Genomic DNA, 22,500 nt, shown 5'->3' on the forward strand with positions numbered 1-22,500 from the left:
GGCCATGGCAGCCCGCCAAAACGAGCCAGACCTGAACTCCTGAGCCATTTTTTGGGGGGGGGGGTTTCTAGCTTCCGCCACTGTCCGAGCTAACTGTACAACAGTGCTGCCTAAGCAGACACTTATAAGCCAGCGGCTTTGGGAGGTGGCAGATAACAGGAAGTTAGTTTTATCAAGGTGGCCACAACCCCTCGAAAGGCACAACTGCCGTTAAACTGAGGACAGTAAACTAAAGGACGGTGGCACTGTGTGTGTGTATATATATATATATATATATATATATATATATATATATATATATATAAATAAACTAAGCTGGATGTCCGGAAAGCATCTTTGCAAAATGATGATTGTTAGATGGGTGGACAAGCATCACATGGACCATCACATAATCTTTACATTAAACATTCCTACTATATGTCCAAATATTTATGGACACCCCTTTTAATGAATGCATTTAGCTGCTTTCAGTTGCACCCATTGCTGACAAATACACACACACACACAGCTTGTCTAGCCCCTGTAGAGAAGAAGTACTGCCAATAGAATAGGGCCTAATGCCAGGCGTGGGCTAGTAGAGGGGTGTAAAGCCCACCCAGCATTGAGCTGTGAAGCAGTGGATGATGGTGGTGGAGCTCCATCCAGTACTTTTGGGATGATGAGGTGGGGTGGTGATCATCATCCAACATCCTGACCTCACTAACGCAGCTCTTGTCACCGAATGCAATCAAAGTGAGGTCTTCTTTCCCGGACAGTAGAGACAGTTACTCCAGTGACACCACTTGTCCATATGGTGTACAGTAGGAGTTCAATGGCTTTGCATCATTTAATTACATGAGGACTGATGGAAAATGGAATCAGGGGTGCAGTGAAGCGATGTAGGGAGAGAGCAAGGCCAACTGTGGTCTCTCTGGGCCTTGGCTGCTGGTGGCTAGCAGCATGACTGGGATTTGTACCAGTGATCCTCCTACCATAGTGACAACACCTTAGTCCGTGGACCACCTGGACTCACTCCTGGATACACTCTTTTTAATCCCTTTGATTTCAGAACAAACCATGATTGAGCAGGTGTCCCAATACTTTTTTCCATTTTGTCCATCTTATATACACTACATTGCCAAAATATTCACTCGCCTGCCTTCGCACACATCAGAACTTGAGTGACATCCCATTCTTAATCCATAGGGTTTAATATGATGTCTGGCCTCCCTTTGCAGCTATAAGCGCTTCAGCTCTTTTGGGACGGCTTTCCACAGGTTTAGAAGTTTAGTGTTTATGGTGAATTTCTGCCTGTTCAAGAAGCGCATTTGTATGGTCAGATACTGACATTGGACGAGAAGGCCTGGCTCACTGTCGCCACTCTTCATCCCAAAGGTGTTCTATCAGGTTGAGGTCAGGACTCTGTCCAGGCCAGTCAAGTTCCTCTACACCAAACTTGCTCATCTCAGTCTTTATGGACCTTGCTTTGTGCACTGGCGCCATCATGCTGGAACAGGAAGGAGCCGTCCCCAAACTGCCCCCACAAAGTTGGCATCATGAAATTAACGGAAACCTCTTGGTCTGCTGAAGCATTAAGAGTTCCTTTCACTGCAACCAAGGGGCCGAACCAAACTCCTGAAAAACAACCCCACACCATGATCCCCCCTCCACCAAACTTTACACTCGGCATAAGTACTGTTCTCCTGGCAACCGCCAAACCCAGACTCCATCAGATTTTCAGACAGAAGTGTGATTCATCACTCCAGAAAAACATCTCTGCAACATCTCTGCTGCTCTAGAGTCCAGTGGTGGCATGCTTTACACCACTGCGTCCCACGCGTTGGATGGAACCCCATTCATGAAGGCTTGGAAGCAGCTCCTCAGCCTTGGAACCCCATTCATGAAGGCCACATGAAGTTCGTAGGTCTGTAGCGATTGACTCTGCAGAAAGTCGGTGACCTCTGCACACAATGCACCTCAGCGTCCGGCGACCCCACACGGTCATTTCATGCAGCCTTACAAGTTGCTGTAGTTCCCAATCGCTTGGTTTTATACACCTGTGGCCATGGAATTGATTGGAACACCTGAATTTAATGATTTGGAAGGGTGAGTGAATACTTTTGGCACTATAGTGTACAAGGCAACCATCAGGAATCCCAACAGAGGCCAGTTTGACATTAACCAGCTTGTTATTGACATTAACCAGAGTTAATGGAGTTAATGGAGTCTTGCAGATAGCCCAAGTAATCACACCATCCTCAAGAAGTCTCCCCTACCTTCAAGATGCCTCCTGATGTTTCCGCCTAGTCTTTAACAGCACCACCATATGAGGCAAGAAGCACATGTGGAAATCCATGCATGTGGCCTTTTCAGATATATGGCCATGATCTCTCATACCAAGTGTTTTACTGCCAAAGCCAACCAGAGACCTCAAAACTGAAAAGACCAAAAGGCATCAACATGTAGAAAGAATGTCAAAGACCACAGCAGCTCTAGGTGACGGGTTGTTTATTTGACCTGGCATCAGCAGATTTAAGGCATCGTTCATCAGTACTATTTCTGAGAGGCTTCTCCAGCATCTCCCAGCAGAGGCTCCGTTTCCCCACCCAGGGCTTCCAGACCGTGACACCAGACCTTCAGCCGTCCAGCCAAGTCAGCGCCCCGAGGGCACAGGAGGAAGTCATAGAGGAGCGCAGCCACAGCACCACCACACAGAGGCCCAGCCCAGAACACCTGAGGGTCAGAGGAGCAAGATCAAACAGGCACGTCCAACAAAACCTGGTCAATCAGCCTGCACTGAACATCAGAGTTAACCTGGTTAGCTTATTAGCTAATAAGATGCTAAATAAAAGAACCCTACTTATGGACCACCAATGAAGAAAACCACCAAGCTATGAAAGAAGAATCCATGATCTTACCCAGTGGTCTTCAAACTTCACAGTGACCAACGCTGGACCAAACGACCTCGCAGGGTTGGTTCCACAGCCAGTGTAACTAATCTGTTAAGACAGTTTAAGCCACAGATGTTGGATTTAATGAATCAGGCTTGAAGGATGACCAAACAGACTTCAGTTGAGTGTTCCCGTGTCATTCCTCTACACTTGTACAGTAAAATCTTTACTTTGCAGTCGCAGCTTTATTAAACCAGGGTCCGACCACAGGGTCAGCCATGCTACAGCATCCCTGGAGCAAAGAGGGTTCCAGGCCTCACTCTGGGCCTCTAACCACTGAGCCACTAAAGGCTCTTGACTGACGTAGGACCTCCTCATTACCTGGAGGTTCATCACCCTAGCCAATACATTCAAAAGTCAGTTCAGCTACTTTACACAGCACCCAGTACAACCAGACACAGGCCTTCAGCAGCACATGCCCAGCTTCCTTAATCTCCATAGACCAGCATGGCCAGTGGAACCAGTGGGCCAGAGCTGGCTCAAAGCATACTCTAATACTATGTGGCAGCTTAGGCCCCAATTCCACCAGGGGGTGCCCCCAAGAGCACCAAGATATCATGATAAAAATATAACATTTAATTAAATCAAAGGAAATGGTATTACACAGATATGATGGGGAGAGGCCTGGGCCGGCCCTGTAAAGGCCTGGGCCGTGGGGGGGGGGGCAGTGGACTTCTCTACAGTGCTGGAGCTCCAGCCAATACCTCTGGGGTAAGTCTGAGCACAGGTTTTGATCCATAACTAATCATCCATGATTAGTACCTGACCTCACTAATGCCCTCATGCCTGAAAGTGACCAAACTGTAGCGGCAGGCCTTTGCAGAACAGTAGAGGCTGTTCCTGCAGCAAAGGGAAACCATCACCTATGATATCAAAAGCTCTGGATGAGCATGTGTCTACAAACTTTTGGACATAGTGTTCATTAATAACATTACTTTAGGATAAATGGCACATTGGAGAAAAGGGAACCCAAGAGAACCAGTCATTAAAAAAGGTTCTCTAGGGAAGAACGAAGGTATTCTAGAGCTTCCAAAGAACCCTTCAAGGCCTCTGTTTTTAAGGCATGTGAAGAACCCAGACAGAAGAATGCATGTGAATGAGATGTGACCCTTACACCTGCAAGATGTCCCAGAACCACAGAGAATCCCACCGCAAATGGACCCGACCCAACAACGTCCAATCGTCTTTGATCTGTAGTTGCTAGGAAACACAGCACCAGCTGAAGGGTGAGGAGGAACTCCATTCCAAAAGCTTGTCCCAGGCTGACTCCATTCAGCTAGAGAACAAACGAAGGCAGCAACATAGTTAGCATGCTAACGAAAGGGGGGTGGGGTGCTAATCTGAAAGAGAGGGGACGTAACGTCTGTTTGAGAACCAGCAGGAGTTTCCCCCCCGTTTAATCCATAATAATCCACACTGATCTCCTGATTTTCTGAGCTGGTTTGAGTTAAGGGGGGGTTGGTTCACCTGCTGTAGAGCCCTCCTCTCACTCTGGACTCTCACAGCTGTGTTATTATTTTACACCTAAAAATAGTTTATTAAACTGGACCAGCCAGCCCCTCCGTACTTGATGGCGATGGTCAAAAGCCGATCCGCACCGAGAGCCCTTCCAGCTTCAAGTACGGCTCGGCTCGACCCGCCATCCTTTAAGATCCACGGAAGACGAGCGTCCAGACTTTTTACTGTCCTGCACCGAAGTGGTGGAGCGAACTTCCCCTGGGTGTCCGAACAGCAGAGTCCAGCACTCGCTGTCCTCAAACCCAGACTGAAGACCCTCCTCTTCTGAGAGGACTCAGTGTGCAGAGTGTAGAGGATTGAGTCTCCAGACTGAGTCTAAGATTAGAGGATCTTCTGGACTCTAGCTGATATGAACTAGATAAGGGTATTTTCTGAGTGACAGTGAAGCTCTTCTGTAAGTCACTTCAGAGAAGAACGTCTGATAAGTGCCTTCAACGTAGATCTAAATGCTAAACGCCCTCATAGGAACACATTGAAATGTGTCCATAAACTTTAAATAGAAAGTTCTCTATGGGTCAAATTTTCTCAGCTACAAACACCAAATGTGGTACAATGGTAGAACTAATAACTTTGTTAAAGTTGGTTCCCCAATGGAAATGAATAGTGAAATGTAAAGAACGTCACAATGGGCTGAATTATGGCCAACGGTTTTGGTACCCTACATTTTAGCCACTCAGCTTCGGCAGGATCTACACCCTACTCTACGGGATTCACTGGTTTTTAAGTCTTCTAACTCAAGTTAGTTGGGTAAAATTACTGCGGACAGTTGTTGATGGCAAGGAAGACGGCACTAAAGGAACAAAACCATTGTATGGCTCAACTAGAATGCTAACCGCTAACATGGATTAGCTAAGCTCATGGGAACTAAATGGTACTTTAAAAGGAAAGTTCACCTCATTTACTTCTTTTGAACAAACAGATTCTCAAATTAATTTATGCAAAATGTCACCAAAACAGTGAAATTTTCAGTATTAATATTCACCAGGGCTTCAATTGGGTTTCCAGATTGGGCAAATAAACAAAAATAAATAAACAAATAAATAAATGCTAACTTTATAGGGTACATAATTAGGCAACAATTTTCACCCACCTTGTTTAAACCAAGTGAATCAACAGCTGCTGGCCTCACTCCCAGCACAACACCGCTAGCTAGCACAGCCCCAACCATCTGGGCCAAAATATACCACACTGCCCTACACACACTGATCTGGCAGCTGACCAGCATGCCCACAGTCACAGCTGGGTTCAAGTGGGCTCCACTAATGTGAGTCAAACACTGAGACAGGACAGCAATCGCCAGCCCAAAAGCCAAGGCCACCTTCACCTCCTGGTCGGGGTAGCTACTGTTTCCATTCCCGATAACAGCGGAGATGCCACTGAAAACAAACATGGTCGTGCCAAACACCTCAGCGAGAACAGCTCTCCAGAAGCACAGCGTCTTTAACTCCCTCACCATGGTCAGCTAAAGAACAGCTAACAGATCCCAGGCCTAAACCAAACATGCAGATTAGCTAGAATGCGAACAGCAGCTGCTGCCAATCAAACATGTTACTAAGGGCTTTTGAAGAGCCGCGAACCTGTCTTTGCCTCTTTGAAGCTAATTCTTAACAGGTCCCTGTTTCTGATTGGCTGATGGAATTGGGCGGGAGCTGCTCATAGGGTAATTTGGTGTGTCAGGTGCCCTGTCAGGCTGTAGGACTTTGATTGGTGTTTGGTTCTGAGCCTTGAATCCAGTTCCTAGTCCTGGACTTTGTTCTCACTGGAAGTTAGGAAATCAGTCAGTGTGCCTGATTGGCTAAGTAGTGTCACACCGGCCAAGGATTACAAAGTCCAGGACTGGAGAACTGGAGTCACGGAGTCACGGATCCGGACATGACAGCAGTGTTGTGCTTCAGCTTGGTGACCATAACAAATGAATAAGGTCACCATGGACTTAACGAGGGCTTCTCCACACCCTGAAATCCATTGGAAGCCTAAATTCCCTCACTCGAAAAGAGCTAATGCACACATCCCACCTAAAGCAGGCCCAATCCCATGACAGAGAACATCCTGGTTGGTCTCTGGCTGTGCTAAATTGACCAATCAGTGTTCTCTGCGGTCAGGATTTACAGTTCTGGATTAGGGGTCAGGGATATTTACCCTATTTTTTATTGTATTTTCAAAACAGAGGACCCAGGGGACACAGCGGCGCCCCTCATGATTAGGATGTCATGGCTGGGTGGCTTCAAGTAGGCCTAAGGTGAAAACAGTGGCAGTGTGTGTATGTGTGTGTGCAGGCAGGAGGGAGGTAAATATCACTAAAAGCATGCAGCTAATATTAATAAACAGCCTTAATAGCCTATATGACTAAATCTGCTCCTTTCTTTTTAATTTATGTGTATTAAAATAAAATAAAAAATAAATAAAATCAGTTTTATTTTTAGTGTAAAAAATATGAATAAATTCATCAATAAAATAAAAATTATGTAAAGTCAAACTGATTTGTGTTTATTTACATTTACATTTAGGCACTTTTAGGCTGAGGTCAGTCGGCTGTAGTGGTTTCCAGTTTGACCAGTGGTTGATGGAGATGCAGGTACGCACGCATAGACCAATAGTGACGACTGTAAGAAGGCGGGGCTTAAACAGTTTGACCAGTGGTTGATGTAGATGAAGATACGTGCTGACCGATGGAAATGACTGTGAGAAGGCGGGGCTTAAACAGTTTGACCAGTGGTTGATGTAGATGAAGATACGTGCTGACCGATGGAAATGACTGTGAGAAGGCGGGGCTTAAGCAGTTTGGCCAGTGGTTAAGGGAAATGCAGGTACATGTAGACCAATGGTGTCAGGTGGCTATTGTAGTGGAGCTGGGGACGTCCTTGCCCTCCTAGTTTCGGGAGTATTGCTTAAGATGGCACAGGCTCATATTCTTCATTCTACCATTGGTCATTAAACACGGCAGAGCAGTGAGGTGTCCGACCCGTTCGGATTCTGCAAATGGCCTTGATGGAAGGCAGCCAGCGCTTCAGACAGACTTCCTAAGTGACTTTCTGACACACTGTTATCTTTAAGTATGAAGCAGAGCTGAAAACAGTGGCAGCAGCTTTCTTAACGTCCCAATACTTTAGTCAGTGTTTATAGATAGCTATCATGCGGTGCCTCATACAGTAAGTCCATCTCTTCCAGAGTACTGGACACCTTCACAACCCTTCGAGTATGATGCTTTAGCTAGAATGCTAATTTCTCCTCAGATGCTATTATTTGACCAGCATAGGGTACACTATTTCTGCCAATAGAATAGGACTATCTCTCTGGAGCAGATCAACATCATGAACCTATAGCCATCATGCTGCCAGGTGTGGGCTAGTAGAGGGGTATTAAGCCCCCCCAGCAGCATTGATCTGTGGAGCAGTGGAAGAACTGTGTTCTCTGGAATGATGGATGGTGTTGGAGCTCCATCCAGTACTTTTGGGATGAGTTGGGGAGTTGGGGATGATGAGGTGTCACTGAATGCAATGAAATCCTCACTGCAACGTTCTCCTTCTTCCATGGTCAGTCGAGACAATTAGTGGTCAGTTACTCCAACATAAGCAGGATCAACTCTTTTAATACTCTTGATTCCAGAGGAAACAAAATGAATGAGGAGGTGTCCCAATACTTTTGTCAACATAGTGTATGTTAGCAGGTCCACCTGTTTCACCGACCTGGGCAAGCAAGTTAACCAGTAAGGCAAAGCTTAACAATTAAGGGTATGTTTTCCCCGACATGACCAGCTCTTCAACCAGCTTGACCATTAAAGACCAGTTCAGACCTTCTGAAACCAGCTGGATGAGCTGGATTTCTCAGCGAATAGGTGGAGCTAAAGCAGAGAGTCCGGCCAATTGTTTACACTATCCGAGATGTTAAACCTTTCTAGGAACAGAAAGAAGAGGCAGCATTCCTTCCATAGCAGCTCTAAACAGTACATGCATGGCTCTCTACTCCACGGTCCATTAGATACGAGCCCATTTGCCAAAGCTCGTCAGGACCCTGTTTGTCTAAGCCATTGCATGAGTGAGGGAAAGGGGGTTATCCGGAGGTCCATCTGTTAGGGGGATGCCAATCCACCCTAGCAACTAGTTTAGCAGTTTTGCTAATAGAGTCTTCCTGCAAGATACAGATAAAACAGGTTGGACAAAACTTTTACCGGGGCAGTGGTGGGTCAGCGGTTAGAGCTCCGGGCTATTGATGACAGGGTTGTGGGTTCGATGGGTCAAATGCAGAGGACACATTTCACTGTATACAGTACAGTGACAGATACGTTCACCTTTACCTTTACTTCAGATGTAGTCAATCAGTCAAGTGCCCTGATAAAGGACATAATGATAAAATAACAATAAAAAACAGTCGGGCTGAGTCAAGCTGGTTCAACTGGTTGACCAGTATAGGATATGTTGTTTGAGTTTGATGGTTTAGCTGGTCCAGCATGACCAAACTGGTAGACCAGCATGACCAGCAACACCAAGCTGGTCAATCAGCATGACCAAGCTAGTAGACCAGCATGACCAGCAACACCAAGCTGGTCAATCAGCATGACCAAGCTGGTAGACCAGCATGACCAGCAACACCAAGCTGGTCAATCAGCATGACCAAGCTGGTCAATCAGCATGACCAAGTTAGTAGACCAGTATGACCAAGCATGACCAAGCTGGTCAACCTGCATGACCAGCAACACCAAGCTGGTCAATCAGCATGACCAGCATGACCAAGCTGGTCAATCAGCATGACCAAGCCGGTAGACTAGCATGACCAGCAACACCAAGCTGATCAATGAGCATGACCATGTTGGTAGACTAGCATGACCAGCAACACCAAGCTGGCCAACCTGCATGACCAGCAACACCAAGCTGGTCAATCAGCATGACCAAGCTTGACCAAGCTGGTCAATCAGCATCACCAGCAACACCAAGCTGGTCAATCAGCATCACCAGCAACACCAAGATGGTCAACCAGCATGACCAAGCTGGTCAACCTGCATGACCAGCAACACCAAGCTGGTCTATCAGCATGACCAAGCTGGTAGACCAGCATGACCAGCAACACCAAGCTGGTCAACCTGCATGACCAAGCATGACCAAGCTGGTCAATCAGCATGACCAGCAACACCAAGCTGGTCAACCTGCATGACCAAGCATGACCAAGCTGGTCAATCAGCATGACCAGCAACACCAAGCTGGTCAATTAGCATGACCAGCATGACCAAACATGACCAAAATCAAGTGCAACATACACTATGCAGGTCAAAAACTAGATGACCAGCTGTCTTACCAGTATGGGAATGTTTTTTACTTTTCAACCATCTTGACCTTCAAAGACCAACTTAGACCACCTGAAAGCAGCTGCCAGTAAAAGCTGGTCATGAGCTGGACTTCTCAGCAGGGATGTTTGGTGTAGAGGTCATTCTGATAAAGGACCTTTTAGATTGCATCTAGCAAACTGAGCCACCTGACCTTATCCAAATCCCTCTGTGCTAGGAGGCAGTTCGTTTCAGATGGTCTGTACTGGTCTTGATGGTCAAGGTGGTTGGAAAACCAGTCATTCAGGAGAAAACATTGTATGTTTTTTAGCTGCAAGACCAACTTGGCCAAAATGGTCAGCAAATCAAGCTGGTCATACTGCTTGATTGGTGGACAACTGGTAGACCCTGCTGGTCAACCAACATGATCATGAAGGTCATGCTGGTCAACCACCTTGCCATACTGGTTGACTAGCTTGGTCAGGCTGGTCATGCTGGTTGATGAGCTAAACCATTAAACTCATACCCTACGCTGGTCAAGCACTAAACTGGTCAACTGGTGTTGTTGTATACCAGTGTTGAGGTCTAACAGCAGACCTTCAGACCTTTGGGCCCTTTGGGTTGCTGTAGTTCTATGTGAAACCTTTAAGGAACTCACTAAGGAACCCCTCAGAGAGCCCAGAGTTCCTTACATAGGCATGCCGCTGGCCAAAGAATGATGCACAGCTTCAGAGGTCAGCAGTCTTATGACCTTCTTAACCTAGGACCAGTTGATCACTGCATAGAGGTCTTGTTCTCAAAAGACAGGTCATCAGGGGGCATCCTGAGGTACTCGCAGGAAAACACTGGGCCAAAACAGACTGGCCTCAGACTGGTCTCATCACTGAAACATGTGATTATTTAACATTACGTGTTGTTTATCTTTCATATCTGCACATGAGAACTTACTACATAAGTAACATTATAGAAACTGATCAGCCATAACATTATAACCAGCTGAAGTGACCAACACTGATGATCTGGGTCCGGTGGCTCCTATCAAGAGGTGGATCTACATATTAGGCAGCGAGGGAACAGTCAGTTCTTGAAGGTGATGAAGAAGGAGTAAGCGTAAGAATCTGAGACACTTTGACAAGAACCACACTGTGAGGTTCTAGATAATGACTGGGTCAGAACATCTCCACCAAAACATCAGGCAGGTCATGTGGGGCTGTTCTGCTACAAGGCTGATGTAGCCAACAGGTAATGGAAGCGTCTAGTCAACAGGGGCCAGATGCCTCAAGGCCTTAACTAGAGGTCATTCTAATAGACCTTCTAGGTTGGCAACCTCACCAAAATACCCCCTGCTAAGGGGCTTTGGGTGTTCCCACTATGCAGTGGTCAGTACCTACCAAAAGTGCTCCAAGTAAGGACAACCAATGAACTGTCGGCAGAGTCATGGGCACCAAAGGATCTCACTGAGGCTCCTGTAGGTTCCGCCTCGCAACTTACAGGGCTTAAATGATCTGCTGCTAACATCTGAAGGTGTCTGGATACTAAAGCACACCTTCTGAGATGGCTTAAGAGCTGTTTTGGTGGCAGAATGGAGGTCTACACAATATTAGGTGGCGGTGTTGATGTTATGGCTGATTGGTGTAATTTATATAAACCAATATAAATATAGATAATTTTTGTATTTCTACAGTCTGAGCAGAACTAATGAAACCTACGCCCTGTCCGTCCTTGCCTTGTGTGCCCGCTCTTCTGCTGCGGAATCTGAATCTGCATGCAAATAATAATAAAAAGTATTAAATAATAATGATTTATTAATAAAATGAACAGAAATCACAGTTCTAGCGCCCCCTAGTGCACTACGTCTGCTCTAAGGGAAGTCTATAGTTTCTACAGTGGGGTTGGAAAGCAGGGCAGGTTTATTTAAGTAGAAAATTTCATACATGAAGGAATTTAAAAGTGATTACATCAAAGAATAACAAATAAAAATAATAATTAATAAAATTATTACATTTAGGAAGTTCAACTAATTCATAATAACAACCATAGATAAAATTGGTAATGCAATAAATCTTTATTTTGTAGAAAAAAAGGCGCAGGAATTTTCTTGGTGTATTATGCAGATGACCAAATATTATATAGAATATTCTATAAATATCTTCTGCAGTTTGAGCAGAAAGTGGAGGATAACTTAACTAATGAAAGCCTAAGGCCTGTCCGCTCTCACAGTGATAATCTGATCCGGACTGGACGGAAGGCTGGCTACTCTAATGGAGCCTCCACTGTCCTTCCACTAGTCCATCCTGTGTTTTCATAGGGGTGTCAGTGTGTGTATGGAGACAGAGCTGGGAGGAAGTGTGTTAGGTTAGTGCTGCCCCCCCCCCCTGCAGAGTTCGATTGTTTGGTCTGTAGACGTCACTGAGGCATTCCTCTGCCCGTTGCTGCAGTGGGACCCAGTGCTCTGTATGTGTTTGCCATGCACCCTCATTAGCGAGCCCTTCGCTATCTTAAAGGGAGGCTTCAGTGATGTATCTAACTCACACAGTTGCACCACTTTCAACCCCAGATGTTCCCCACAAGCCCAGTCCAGATGTTGCTTCTTTAAATGTGGAAATTCTGACTCCCCTCAGTTGCCTTTGTATGTGAGATTCCCTTCTGCTGCAGAATCTGATGCCCATTTGCATGCAAATAATAAAAAAAAGAATCAAGTAATAATTATTTATTAACAGAATTAACAGAAATCACAGTTCTAGCGCCCCCTAGTGCACTACGTCTGCTCTAAGGGAAGTCTTTAGTTTCTACAGCGGGGTTGGAAAGCAGGGCAGGTTTATTTAAGTAGGAAATGTCATACATAAAGAAATTATATAAAGAAATTTTCAAATGATTATACCATTGAATAACAAAATAATAATAATCATTATTAATAATGATAATATTATTATTAATAAATAATAATAATTTTAAAATCAAATACAATTATTACATTTAGGAAGTTCAAATTCATAATAAGAACCATAGTAACCATTTTGGTAATGCAATAAATCTTTATTTTGTAGAAAAATGCATGGGAATTTTCTTTGTGTATTATTCTTTGTGCAGATATGACCAAATATTATATAGACTATTCTATAAATATCTTCTTTCAATGGAAGTCAATGTAAAATATTTCGATCCAGGTCATTTTGCAGCATTTCTATTGGTCCATTCAGCATTAGATTCTTATATAATATAACAAATTATATATGTATAACTTATATAAAATAATATAAGTTATAGAACAGCCAGATTCACATTATATAAAAAAGTGAAAAAAAGGCAAACATGGAGATACAAGGTTTTTGGATGAAAGTGAGGATAAATAAGATCAGCTAGATCCCTTGTTGTTTTTTAAAAGCTAGAAGCTAAAGCTGTTGCAGCAAATCAAGCTCATACTCGAATGTTTCGTTAGCTCCACGTGAAATTCCATTGATTTGTAAATCAGCCATTGTTGTTCCAGTGTTGAAAGGAGAGGGTCTCCAGGAGGGGCTCTCCAGGCCCATTCCCACACTGTCAGTTCTAGCTAAGATCTTAGAAACTTGGTGAGTAAACAGCTGAAGGGGTGAAAACACACAGCACAGCAGTTACATGGTTAAAAAATAGCTATCAAATGTTCTTTGGGAAAAACGTACGTCTTTGTAAAGAACTTTTTAATCTGGATAAACTTTAAACTTCTTTGTGGAACCTATATGGTTCTTCCATGGCATCAGGTGCAGGTCAAAGAACACTTAATAGCATCTTTATTTTTCAGAGCGTACACCGCCTCTAAAACTACTGAACGACACTGTATAATTGATTCCACTGGGTTATTGATTTATCAACGGCCTTCGACTCATGTGATGGAGCTCATGTGATGTTGAATCTGGACTTTCTGATTACGTTATTTCCCTGTTTGAAAATGATTTATCTGGAAGAAACAGTGTGTGCAAGCAGAAGAGTTCATTTATACACCCTTAGTGTTTCCTAAGGGTGTGCCACAGGGCTCAATCCTGTGGCCTCTTCTTTTTGTACCTTACACAGCACTGTACAGAGGGTTCAGGCCCCTAATCCCACCCCTCTACTCCCCGTCTCTCAGCAGTGAGAGAGTTTCTACTGTAGAAGCTCCAGATCTCATCAGAACAGATAAAGCAGCTGAACATAAATCCAGTAAAAAGGAGAAACAAGAGCTTCTCATTCTGAAGAAAGAAAGTAGTGAGATCTTGTCGGTGAGCTAGTCTGAAGAACAGAGCTCGGTTCCTCCAGGGTTCTCCTGGACACCCCCCAGTCCAGCCAGTACAGCGTGGAGGATGTGTTCAACTCCATCAGCTAGGGATTAAATGTCTGGAATATTACATATGTTCAAAAAGACAAAGGCCTTGAAAAATGATAGTAATCATCTTTAAGAATGATGCAGTTTTCGAAAAAGACTATTGGCTACATGTCTGTTGTCCAAAATGTCTCCCCCTAGTGTTCGGCTAAAGGATGAGGTTTTGTTTATGTTTATAGTTATAGTTATAGTTGTTGCTGATTTTATTCAGCGACAAGAGTGTGTTAGTGAGCTTGGGATGTTGGATGATGATCACCACCATGATGAGCTCCACCATCCATCATTCATTGAGCTTTACACCCCCAGCTGTAGCAGTGGAGCAGTGGAAGAACTGTGAAGATCTCTGGAATGATGGTGGTGGAGCTCCATTCAGTACTTTTGGGCAGTTGGGGATATGAGGTGGTGTGGTGGTGATCATCATCCAACATCCTGACCTCACTAATACACTTTTGTCGCTGAAATCAATCAAATCCTCACTGCAATGCTCCTCCTCCAAAATCTAGTAGAAAGTCTTCTTCTCTGGACAGTAGAGACAGTTACTCCAACACAAGCAGGATCAGCTCTTTTCAATTCCCTTGATTTCAGAAGGAACAATGAATGAGCAGGCGTCCCAATACTTTTGTCCTCAGGTGCTAGCTAAAAATCTGGACACTAAACATGACTTGGCCAACATATGGATTCTCAGCAGGGTCAGTGATGGGACCAGGAGGGGCTGTACTGTACACTGCACATGTGGCCTTAGATGTAGCGCTATAGCAATGGGGCCTATAGGTGAAGCACAACTGGGTCCCAGTAGCAACACATTACAATACAAACCCACCCAGAGCCCACGCCCACCTGGAACCCACCTAGCCCATATTCCATCCATGTGAGACCCACATGAGCATGTTGTCTGGGGTTCTGATGCTGGATGGGTAGGTCTATGGCCGATCCCAGGTACTGGACGATACCCCTCCAGCACAGTGCTTCTCAACCCTGGTCCTGGAAGTTCTAATGATCAATGCTATACTTCAACATCAGCTGTGGTGAGATCTTCCTGCTACCATGACGATATTTTAGGACTGTTGGAGACTTCTTTACTCGTCTTGTGGTTCTGAACTTGCTAGGGGACGTCCTGACCTGGTCATGCTGGTCAGCTGTTCCTCTTATGTAGATGATTTAGTGGACGGTGGAACAGCGGCTGATCTCTAACTGTTCTGAGATCTGTTTAAACTCCTTCTCAGACTCCTCTGCATCCTCCTCTTCTTTCTGAAGGCCTCAGAGAGCTCCTCTCTGGATCTGGCCATGATGGTAATCTTCTTCACCACCTCTCACTTCAACCATCAATCAAGATCAGACCAGACTAAACATCTGAGGTTTAAATCAGACTCCAGACTCCTCCAGAATAATCCTCTCCAACCATGTTCTGATCCTCTGCAGCTGATCTTCTGCTCCTGAGTCTGATTCTACACATTAGAAGGAGTGATACATGTGGAGGGAAATGACATTTCTATTAATCCCATTTTTATAAATGATGATTACAGACATTTCTTCAGGTGTGTTTAGGAGTTTAGGTAGATTACCTCCATCTCTCAGAGCTGATCACATGAAGATCAGATCTACAGATGTTTAAATATATTAAGGAGGTTTTAGAATAATTAGAATTAGTAATAATAATGAACACACTGTGTGTGACTGGGCTGGGTAGTATTTGTGTTATGTAGATAAGATGTTTGGTTGTGCAGAGAAATGTTTTTTATTAAAAAAAACAACTATAATTATGTTTTTTTTATCATCAGGCACTTTATTTACTTACAAAAGTGAAGGAAAGGGGATTATAGTGCACACATTATACAATACAAAATGAAATACACTCATTTACATAGAAAATTTGTTTACAAAAACAAGTGACTACGACTAAAATGCTGATATTTTCACTCAGAAACAGAACACACACATACACGATCTTCAAGAATTCAGAAAATAGAGGAACGTCCCATATTTTCTAAGTAGGAGTTCAAACAGAAGGGAGGTGAACTGAGACTAGACTTCTTTTGAACTACTACAGGAGAGGCCTCACGGTTTGCATGGTCAAAAAAAGGGTATTTATTTATTTAAAAAAGAGAAAATTCATATATATATAAATGCTATTTCCCCACTGGTGGGAGCAGAGTGGAGATATTTACAGGTGTTTTAAGGCCTTTTCTCAGAGTTTGATACACTAAGTAACTCGATCTCCTCGTTTCACTTTGAGGTCATCTCTACAGCCGGAGTGTCGTCTGTGCCGTTGACGTCGTAGTCGGTCGGAGGTCCGGACACCAGCACGCGAATGCGCTCGGGAAAGTCATCCATTTTTGGGAAGAGCAGGAAGTCGTAAAGCAGTGCGGCGACCACGCCCCCACACATAGGCCCCACCCAGTAGACCTGCAGGGGAAAACAAAAAAACGTGCAGAATTAGCCTAGCATTCAGATAGATGCTAGCAGTAAACACAACAAGCTAAATAAGCATTAAAGGCCATTTCTCTGACCATTTAGGCCTAAACCTGAGCTGAATTGTCATACCCAGTGTTTACTCACCTCTGAAGAGTGTTTTAGTCTAGCATTTTGCTGAATATGAGCCTAGGCTTAAGCCTAATAAGGGCTAGTTATCCGGACACGGTTTAAGCCTAGCCTTAAAAGTCAGTAACATTAAAAGTCAGTTATCTGGACATGGATTAAGCCTAATCTTGTATCTTGTATTTTGGATTAAGCCTAATCTTGCATAGGTAGCAGTTTAATCCCCAACCCCTAATGTTTTTCCACCACCAAAGGTCCTGTTTAGCCTAGCATTGTGTTACATCGTAGCATAACAAGTTTAGCCCTCCATTAAATACTAACATTTAATGCATTTAAACATCAGGTTCAGGTTTTCTGTGTATGGATTAAGACTAGTCTTGAGCTAGAATCGCACAGCCTAATGGTTCTTCACCACAGAGGAACCTTTTTAGCTTAGCATTCTGGTTAATGCTAACATTTAATCCATTTACATATCTGGGGCCTGTACTTGGGTCAAGCCTAGTTAGTCTTGGACTAAACTTCAAGTGCTAATGTTTATTCAGTATTCACAATAGAAAAGCCATTAAAGCTTAGGTTTAAGCTTAGTCTTGATCAGGGAAGCCGGCTGTGCAGGCCTTAAGAAGTATTAAAGCCTTTCAAATATTAAACATATGTTTATGGGTTGATGGTACCAGTCCTAATTCATAGTTGTTGTTTTTTTTATTAAACAGATTTATGTAAATGAGCTCTGTTCTGATTGGGTGTCCTGCTGAAACACTCCTTATAACTTGAAGCATGAGTTGGCGGGGCTAGTCTGCTGTAGTCCAGCCGACAGCAGTCTAGCCCCGCCCACTCATGAATTAGAAACGGACTGTTTTTACAGTGTGGCTTTTTAAAATATTGACAGTATGGATTTGAATTGCAGAATTTTGGAAAATTGGTCAGATTTGGAGGCTATGGGCTCTTTAAAAACCCGGCACTTTCTGATCTGAGAGGTTAGAGGGGTGGTAGATGAATCGATTTTGACGCTTTGTCTTTGTTTTATTGCTCTGTCACTGAATAACGTCTCTCCTGTGGCGGCTCAATCAGAAGATCCTCACTGGTTTATGAGTAACAGTGCTGGATTTACACAGAGAACAGTCCAGAACTTCAGAAGCTAGGCTTGAAGAAGACTCTTACCCACTGATTGGTGAAATCACCGAGGATCACCGCGGGCCCGAAGGAGCGGGCCGGGTTGATGCCGCATCCTGTGAAACTGATCTGTGAAGAGAGAGGACACTAGTGATGAAGGACTGAAGGCCAGTGTGATTATAGAGGGCTGTACAGTATACTCTACACAGAAGAGGCGGGGCCCCGAACGTCCCGCCGAGCCGAGCTGTGCCACGCCCATCCCACTGTTCTCTACATCACAACGTGTTTACAGTGCTGGCAGCAGCGCGGCTGGAGGAACGGTGGAGCTGGAAGGAGATTACTCACGGCTGTCAGATGCCCCAGGCACACCGAGAGGCCAATGGCGAGGGGGGCGGAGCCCATCACGTCCCGCCTCCTTTTATCTGTGGTTGCTAGGACACACAGGACGAGCTGGAAGGTGGCCAGCAGCTCAACGCCAATACCCTGACTGGGGGTGATATTGTTTAGCTGGGAGGAAAAAAAGATAAAGAATTAATTACATTAATTATTTTAAATGGTATAAAAAAACAACAAGGTTATAACTGAATATATATATATATATATATATATATATATATATATATATATTTATATATATAAGCATAAGTATATATTTTTCCAACTTAAAAAAATTATAAATATAATATATATATATAAAAAATAAAAAATGCACACACATATTATTTTATATTATTATATATTATTATATTTTATATTATATATACATATATATATATATATTTAAGGGAAAAATACTAATTTATTTGATATTTATTATTTTAATGTGTGTGCAGTTATGTAGTTTAATGGTTTAAAAAAAACTGCAATATATATATTTTAAAATAGATTTTTTGCTATATTTTTTGATCATTAATTAGAATGCGAAAAAGATAAGTACAGTTAATAATGTTATATATAATATATTAAAAGTTTTGTCAACCTCTTAGTATGCATTCATATGCTTAAAAGTATATCAATTCAAATATAAACAATAATGTATTACATTTTTTTAAATTACAAGTATTTTAACAGTGTATTTTTATAATAAAAGTTATTTATTTTATTATGTATTTATTTAATGTTTTATAATATGATATAAGCTACACATTATAAGCTACACATACACTGAGTTATGGTTGCAGAGGCGAATAAAAGGGTTGGAAAACACAAATAATCCTAATTTTGACTCCAAATTCAACTGAACTCATTCAAACCCCCCCAACACACACACACACACACACACACACACACACACACAGTTTCACTGTATATACAGTCCTAAAATAGCTCCATCTGCAGCTTCATCTCTGTTGAACTGCTCCTCGAACCCAGAGCTCATTGTTTTGGCCAGCTCTTCAGAAAACACAGGGGCAGGGCGAGCAGGCCGTAATCAGCGAGGTGAGCGGTGCTTCTGAACGAGGCAGATAACTTTATCACCCCCCGCTCAGAAGACACCCTCACGGACCCCTTCCTCACCGCTCTCCCACAACAACACCGCTGAGCTCAGGGTTCATGACCAGGAACCAGCAGATCATTGAGATGTTCTACAGAAGGCTTCAGAGCGCCCTCACAGCAAAGCCTCGGACCCTCAGAACCTTATTAAAGACCTTTCCCCTCTCTGAGGCGCTCGCTTCTTTCACATGAGCTTCATCAGGCTTTTCGGTCATCTTCTGAGGTGGAGACACTTCCCTGATGACAGTTAAAGCCGTCCTGCAGGAAGCCGGCAGCCAGCAGACCATCTGCGGCACAAGCGCTGCTTCAGCACTAATGCAGGCTACCTCTGTTTATCCTGGAGTGGATTCAGTGGAGCGCTGGAGCTACCGGCTCTGAAGCTGGACGAGAGCTAGAGCATGGCCTGGTGATCACCTCTCAATCCTACAGGCGAACTGGACTCAAGGTTACTGTAGATGTTCTTCCAGAAGAACTCTAAGCACACTGCATAGCTCTGACACTAACCACTACACACACACACACTCTCCACTAGCATACACACCTCTGCTCAACACATATCATCACTCCAGGTTTGGTCAGTTCTGGTCAGTTTTTGATCCGTTTGGGTTAATTCTGCTTGTATTTGTTAGGTCTGGCCAATTTATGGTCAGTTTATGGAAAAGTTCTGGACAGCTCTCGCCAGTTGTGGCTAGTATTTGGTCGGTTCTTGATCAGTTCTTTTTGGTAAAGTCTTTTTAAGGTTTTGCTGTCAGTTCTGGAGAGTTGTTGGTCAGTTCTGTTCTGGATATGGTCAGATATGGTCAGTTTGTTGTCAGTTCTGGTCAGTTTTTGGTCCGTTTGGGTTAATTCTCCTTGTTTTTGTTAGGTCTGGCCAATATTTGGTCAGTTCTGGATGTTATGGTCAGTTTTTGTTAGGTCTGGCCAGTTTTTGGTCAGTTCTGGGTGGTTTATGGTCAGTTTTCGAGAAAGTTCTGGACAGCTCTCGCCAGTTGTGGCTAGTATTTGGTCAGTTCTTAATCAGTTCTGGTCAGCCATGTGTTTTTGGTAAGGTCTTTTTAAGGTCTGTACTGATATGGTCGGGTTTTGGTAATTTGTGTCCAGTTTTTGGTCAAATATGGTCAATTCTGGTCCAGACTTTTTTTCTAGTCAGTATTGGTCAGTTTGTTGGTCATGTCTGGTCAGTTTCTGGTCAGTTCTGATCATAGTTCAGTTAGATTTGTTCAGCATTTGGTCAGTTAGTTGAGTTAGTCTTTCATCAGTTCTGGTAGGTTTTTGGTTAGTTCTGGTAGGTCTGTGGTCAGTTTTGTTGTCCAGTCTGATGATCACTCACCGCATTGAGCCCCAAGGCAGTGTTGTTTTCAGGCCGAACTCCGTAGACGACGCCACTGGCCACTGCTGCGCCCAGCATTTGGGCCAGGATGTAGAGGATGGCCCGCAGGAGGCTGATCTGGCAGCTGACCAGCATGCCCAGGGTGACGGCTGGGTTCAGGTGGGCTCCGCTGATGTGACCCAGGCTCTGAGCCAGTGTGGCGATGGCCAGCCCGAAGGCCAGAGCCACCTTCACCTCCTGGTCTGGGTTAGTGTTGTTCTGGTTGCCAACGGCAGCAGCGATGCTGAGGAAGATGAAGAGGGTCATCCCCACCAGCTCGGCCAGGACGGCCCGCCAGAAGGCTTTGCTCTTCAGCTCCTTCAAAGCCATGTGGGCGAGAGTGTGTGTATGTGTGTGTGTGTGTGTGTGTGTGTGAAGGTGGAGGGTGTATAACTAAAGTCTCTCTGCCAGAAAGCCTGCATTTATACAGACGCTCCAGATAATGAAGCACAGGGAGGGGCTTCAGTGACGGGGTGGGGGGGTGGGGGGTGGGGGGGGGTAGGGAGGGGAGGGGAGGGAAGGGCCGAGTGAATCAAAGTGAAATCCTGAAGGAGTTTTTCTCTCTCTCTCTCTCTCTCTCTCTCTCTCTCTCTCTCTCTTTCAGCTTCACCAGCACCTCCCTCTCTCTTTTTCTGGGTTGCCAGATTCCTGCTTAACAACCTTAAGGGACCAATCATCTAAGGAAGTGAACAGACATACACTATATGGCCAAAAGTTTGTGGACACCCATTCTAATGAATGCATTCAGCTACTTGTGCAAAGAAGAACTGCCAATACAATAGGACTCTCTGGAGCAGATAAACATTATGAACCTATTGGCAGCATGCTGCCTAATGCCAGGCGGGGCTAGTAGAGGGGTATAAAGCCCCCCAGCATTGAGCTGTGGAATGATGGTTGATACTCCATCCAATAGTTTTAGCATGAGTCTAGGATAAATTAATTAATTAAATTAAATTATAATTAAATTAATTCTCTTGATATTGGAAAGAACAATGATTAATCAGGCGTCCCAATACTTTTGTCCATATGCTATATATTAGTATATTGTCTGTACTGCCTATCTGTTCATCTGTCTATTTATCTACCCATCGATCTTCTCCACATCCAGTACTTTTGGATGAGTTGGGGAGTTGGGGATGATGAGGTGGGGTGGTGATCAATCATCCAACATCCTGACCTCACTAACACCGTTGTTGCTGAATGCAATCAATCAAATCCTCACAGCAATGTTCCTCCCCCCAAATCCAGCAGAAAGCCGCCTTCTTCTCTGGACAGTAGAGACAGTTACTCCAACACAAGCAGGATCAACTCTTTTTTTAAAAATACCCTTGATTTCAGAAGGAGCAGTAAATGAGCAGGTGTCCCAATACTTTTGTCAATTTATATTCATATACTAGGCAAAGGGAAAAAAGGAGGAGGAGGGGGGAGAGGGGTGAGCACTGCTACTTTTGGTGTCCTTGAAGGATATCCTAGATATACTCAGCCACAGCTGGATACAGCTGGACCAGTTCTGGTCCAGAGTGGAAATGCTGAGCTCTCCGGGTTGCAGGTCCCAGGGCTGATTTAATGGTTATTAATCAGGTCAAAAACACTGTACCACAATTTACCCCCAGCAGGAGCTTCTAGTACTCACTAATGACCATGTGACCTGATTTCTGACATTTCTGATCCTGCTGCTGTAAAACTGTAGGAAGGTATTATCAGATCTCTGCTGAGGCTGACTGGTAGAACCCTGGCTGGTGGAGAACCCACAGTGTAGGATCAGGAACCAGCAGCATCTGAGCTTTAGCGGTCCGGAGGAGAGTGGGGCGCGGTCCGGAAAGCGACAGGTCAGTGTTGACCTTTCTGTTTATGATGATTCATGAGTTTACGGTGTTTATGACCTAATCAATAATCATTAATACATGAATATATACATTCATAGATACTACCTGTCCAAAAGTTTGTGGACACCCCT

At 44.1% G+C, this 22,500-nt stretch overlaps 3 protein-coding genes across 3 annotated transcripts in view; all 3 read right to left on the bottom strand.

Moving 5' to 3' along the window:
* aqp1a.2 (aquaporin 1a (Colton blood group), tandem duplicate 2) overlaps positions 1-77 on the bottom strand; it is a 7,838-nt gene extending 7,761 nt beyond the window's left edge. The window contains exon 1 of the mRNA XM_072687143.1: positions 1-77. This exon is cut by the window's left edge and continues 315 nt beyond it. Within this exon, the coding sequence (XP_072543244.1) occupies positions 1-48 (48 nt within the window). The 5' untranslated portion in view covers positions 49-77.
* Positions 78-2,532: 2,455 nt separating this feature from the next.
* Positions 2,533-5,904, bottom strand: LOC140561893 (aquaporin-1-like). Its single transcript, XM_072687144.1, has 4 exons — positions 5,539-5,904; positions 4,045-4,206; positions 2,898-2,978; positions 2,533-2,712 (listed from the first exon to the last, which is right to left on the bottom strand). Exons 1-4 carry the CDS (start codon positions 5,902-5,904, stop codon positions 2,533-2,535), a joined length of 789 nt encoding a protein of 262 aa, XP_072543245.1.
* A 9,891-nt stretch (positions 5,905-15,795) lies between these two features.
* LOC140561891 (aquaporin-1-like) lies at positions 15,796-20,940 on the bottom strand. Its single transcript, XM_072687142.1, has 4 exons — positions 20,505-20,940; positions 18,029-18,190; positions 17,732-17,812; positions 15,796-16,441 (listed from the first exon to the last, which is right to left on the bottom strand). The coding sequence occupies exons 1-4, from the start codon at positions 20,871-20,873 to the stop codon at positions 16,262-16,264; spliced, it is 792 nt and encodes a 263-aa protein (XP_072543243.1). The 5' UTR covers positions 20,874-20,940; the 3' UTR covers positions 15,796-16,261.
* Positions 20,941-22,500: the final 1,560 nt, after the last annotated feature.

This window comes from Salminus brasiliensis, chromosome 9 (genome assembly GCF_030463535.1).
Source record: "Salminus brasiliensis chromosome 9, fSalBra1.hap2, whole genome shotgun sequence".
Taxonomy (NCBI): Eukaryota; Metazoa; Chordata; class Actinopteri; order Characiformes; family Bryconidae; genus Salminus; species Salminus brasiliensis.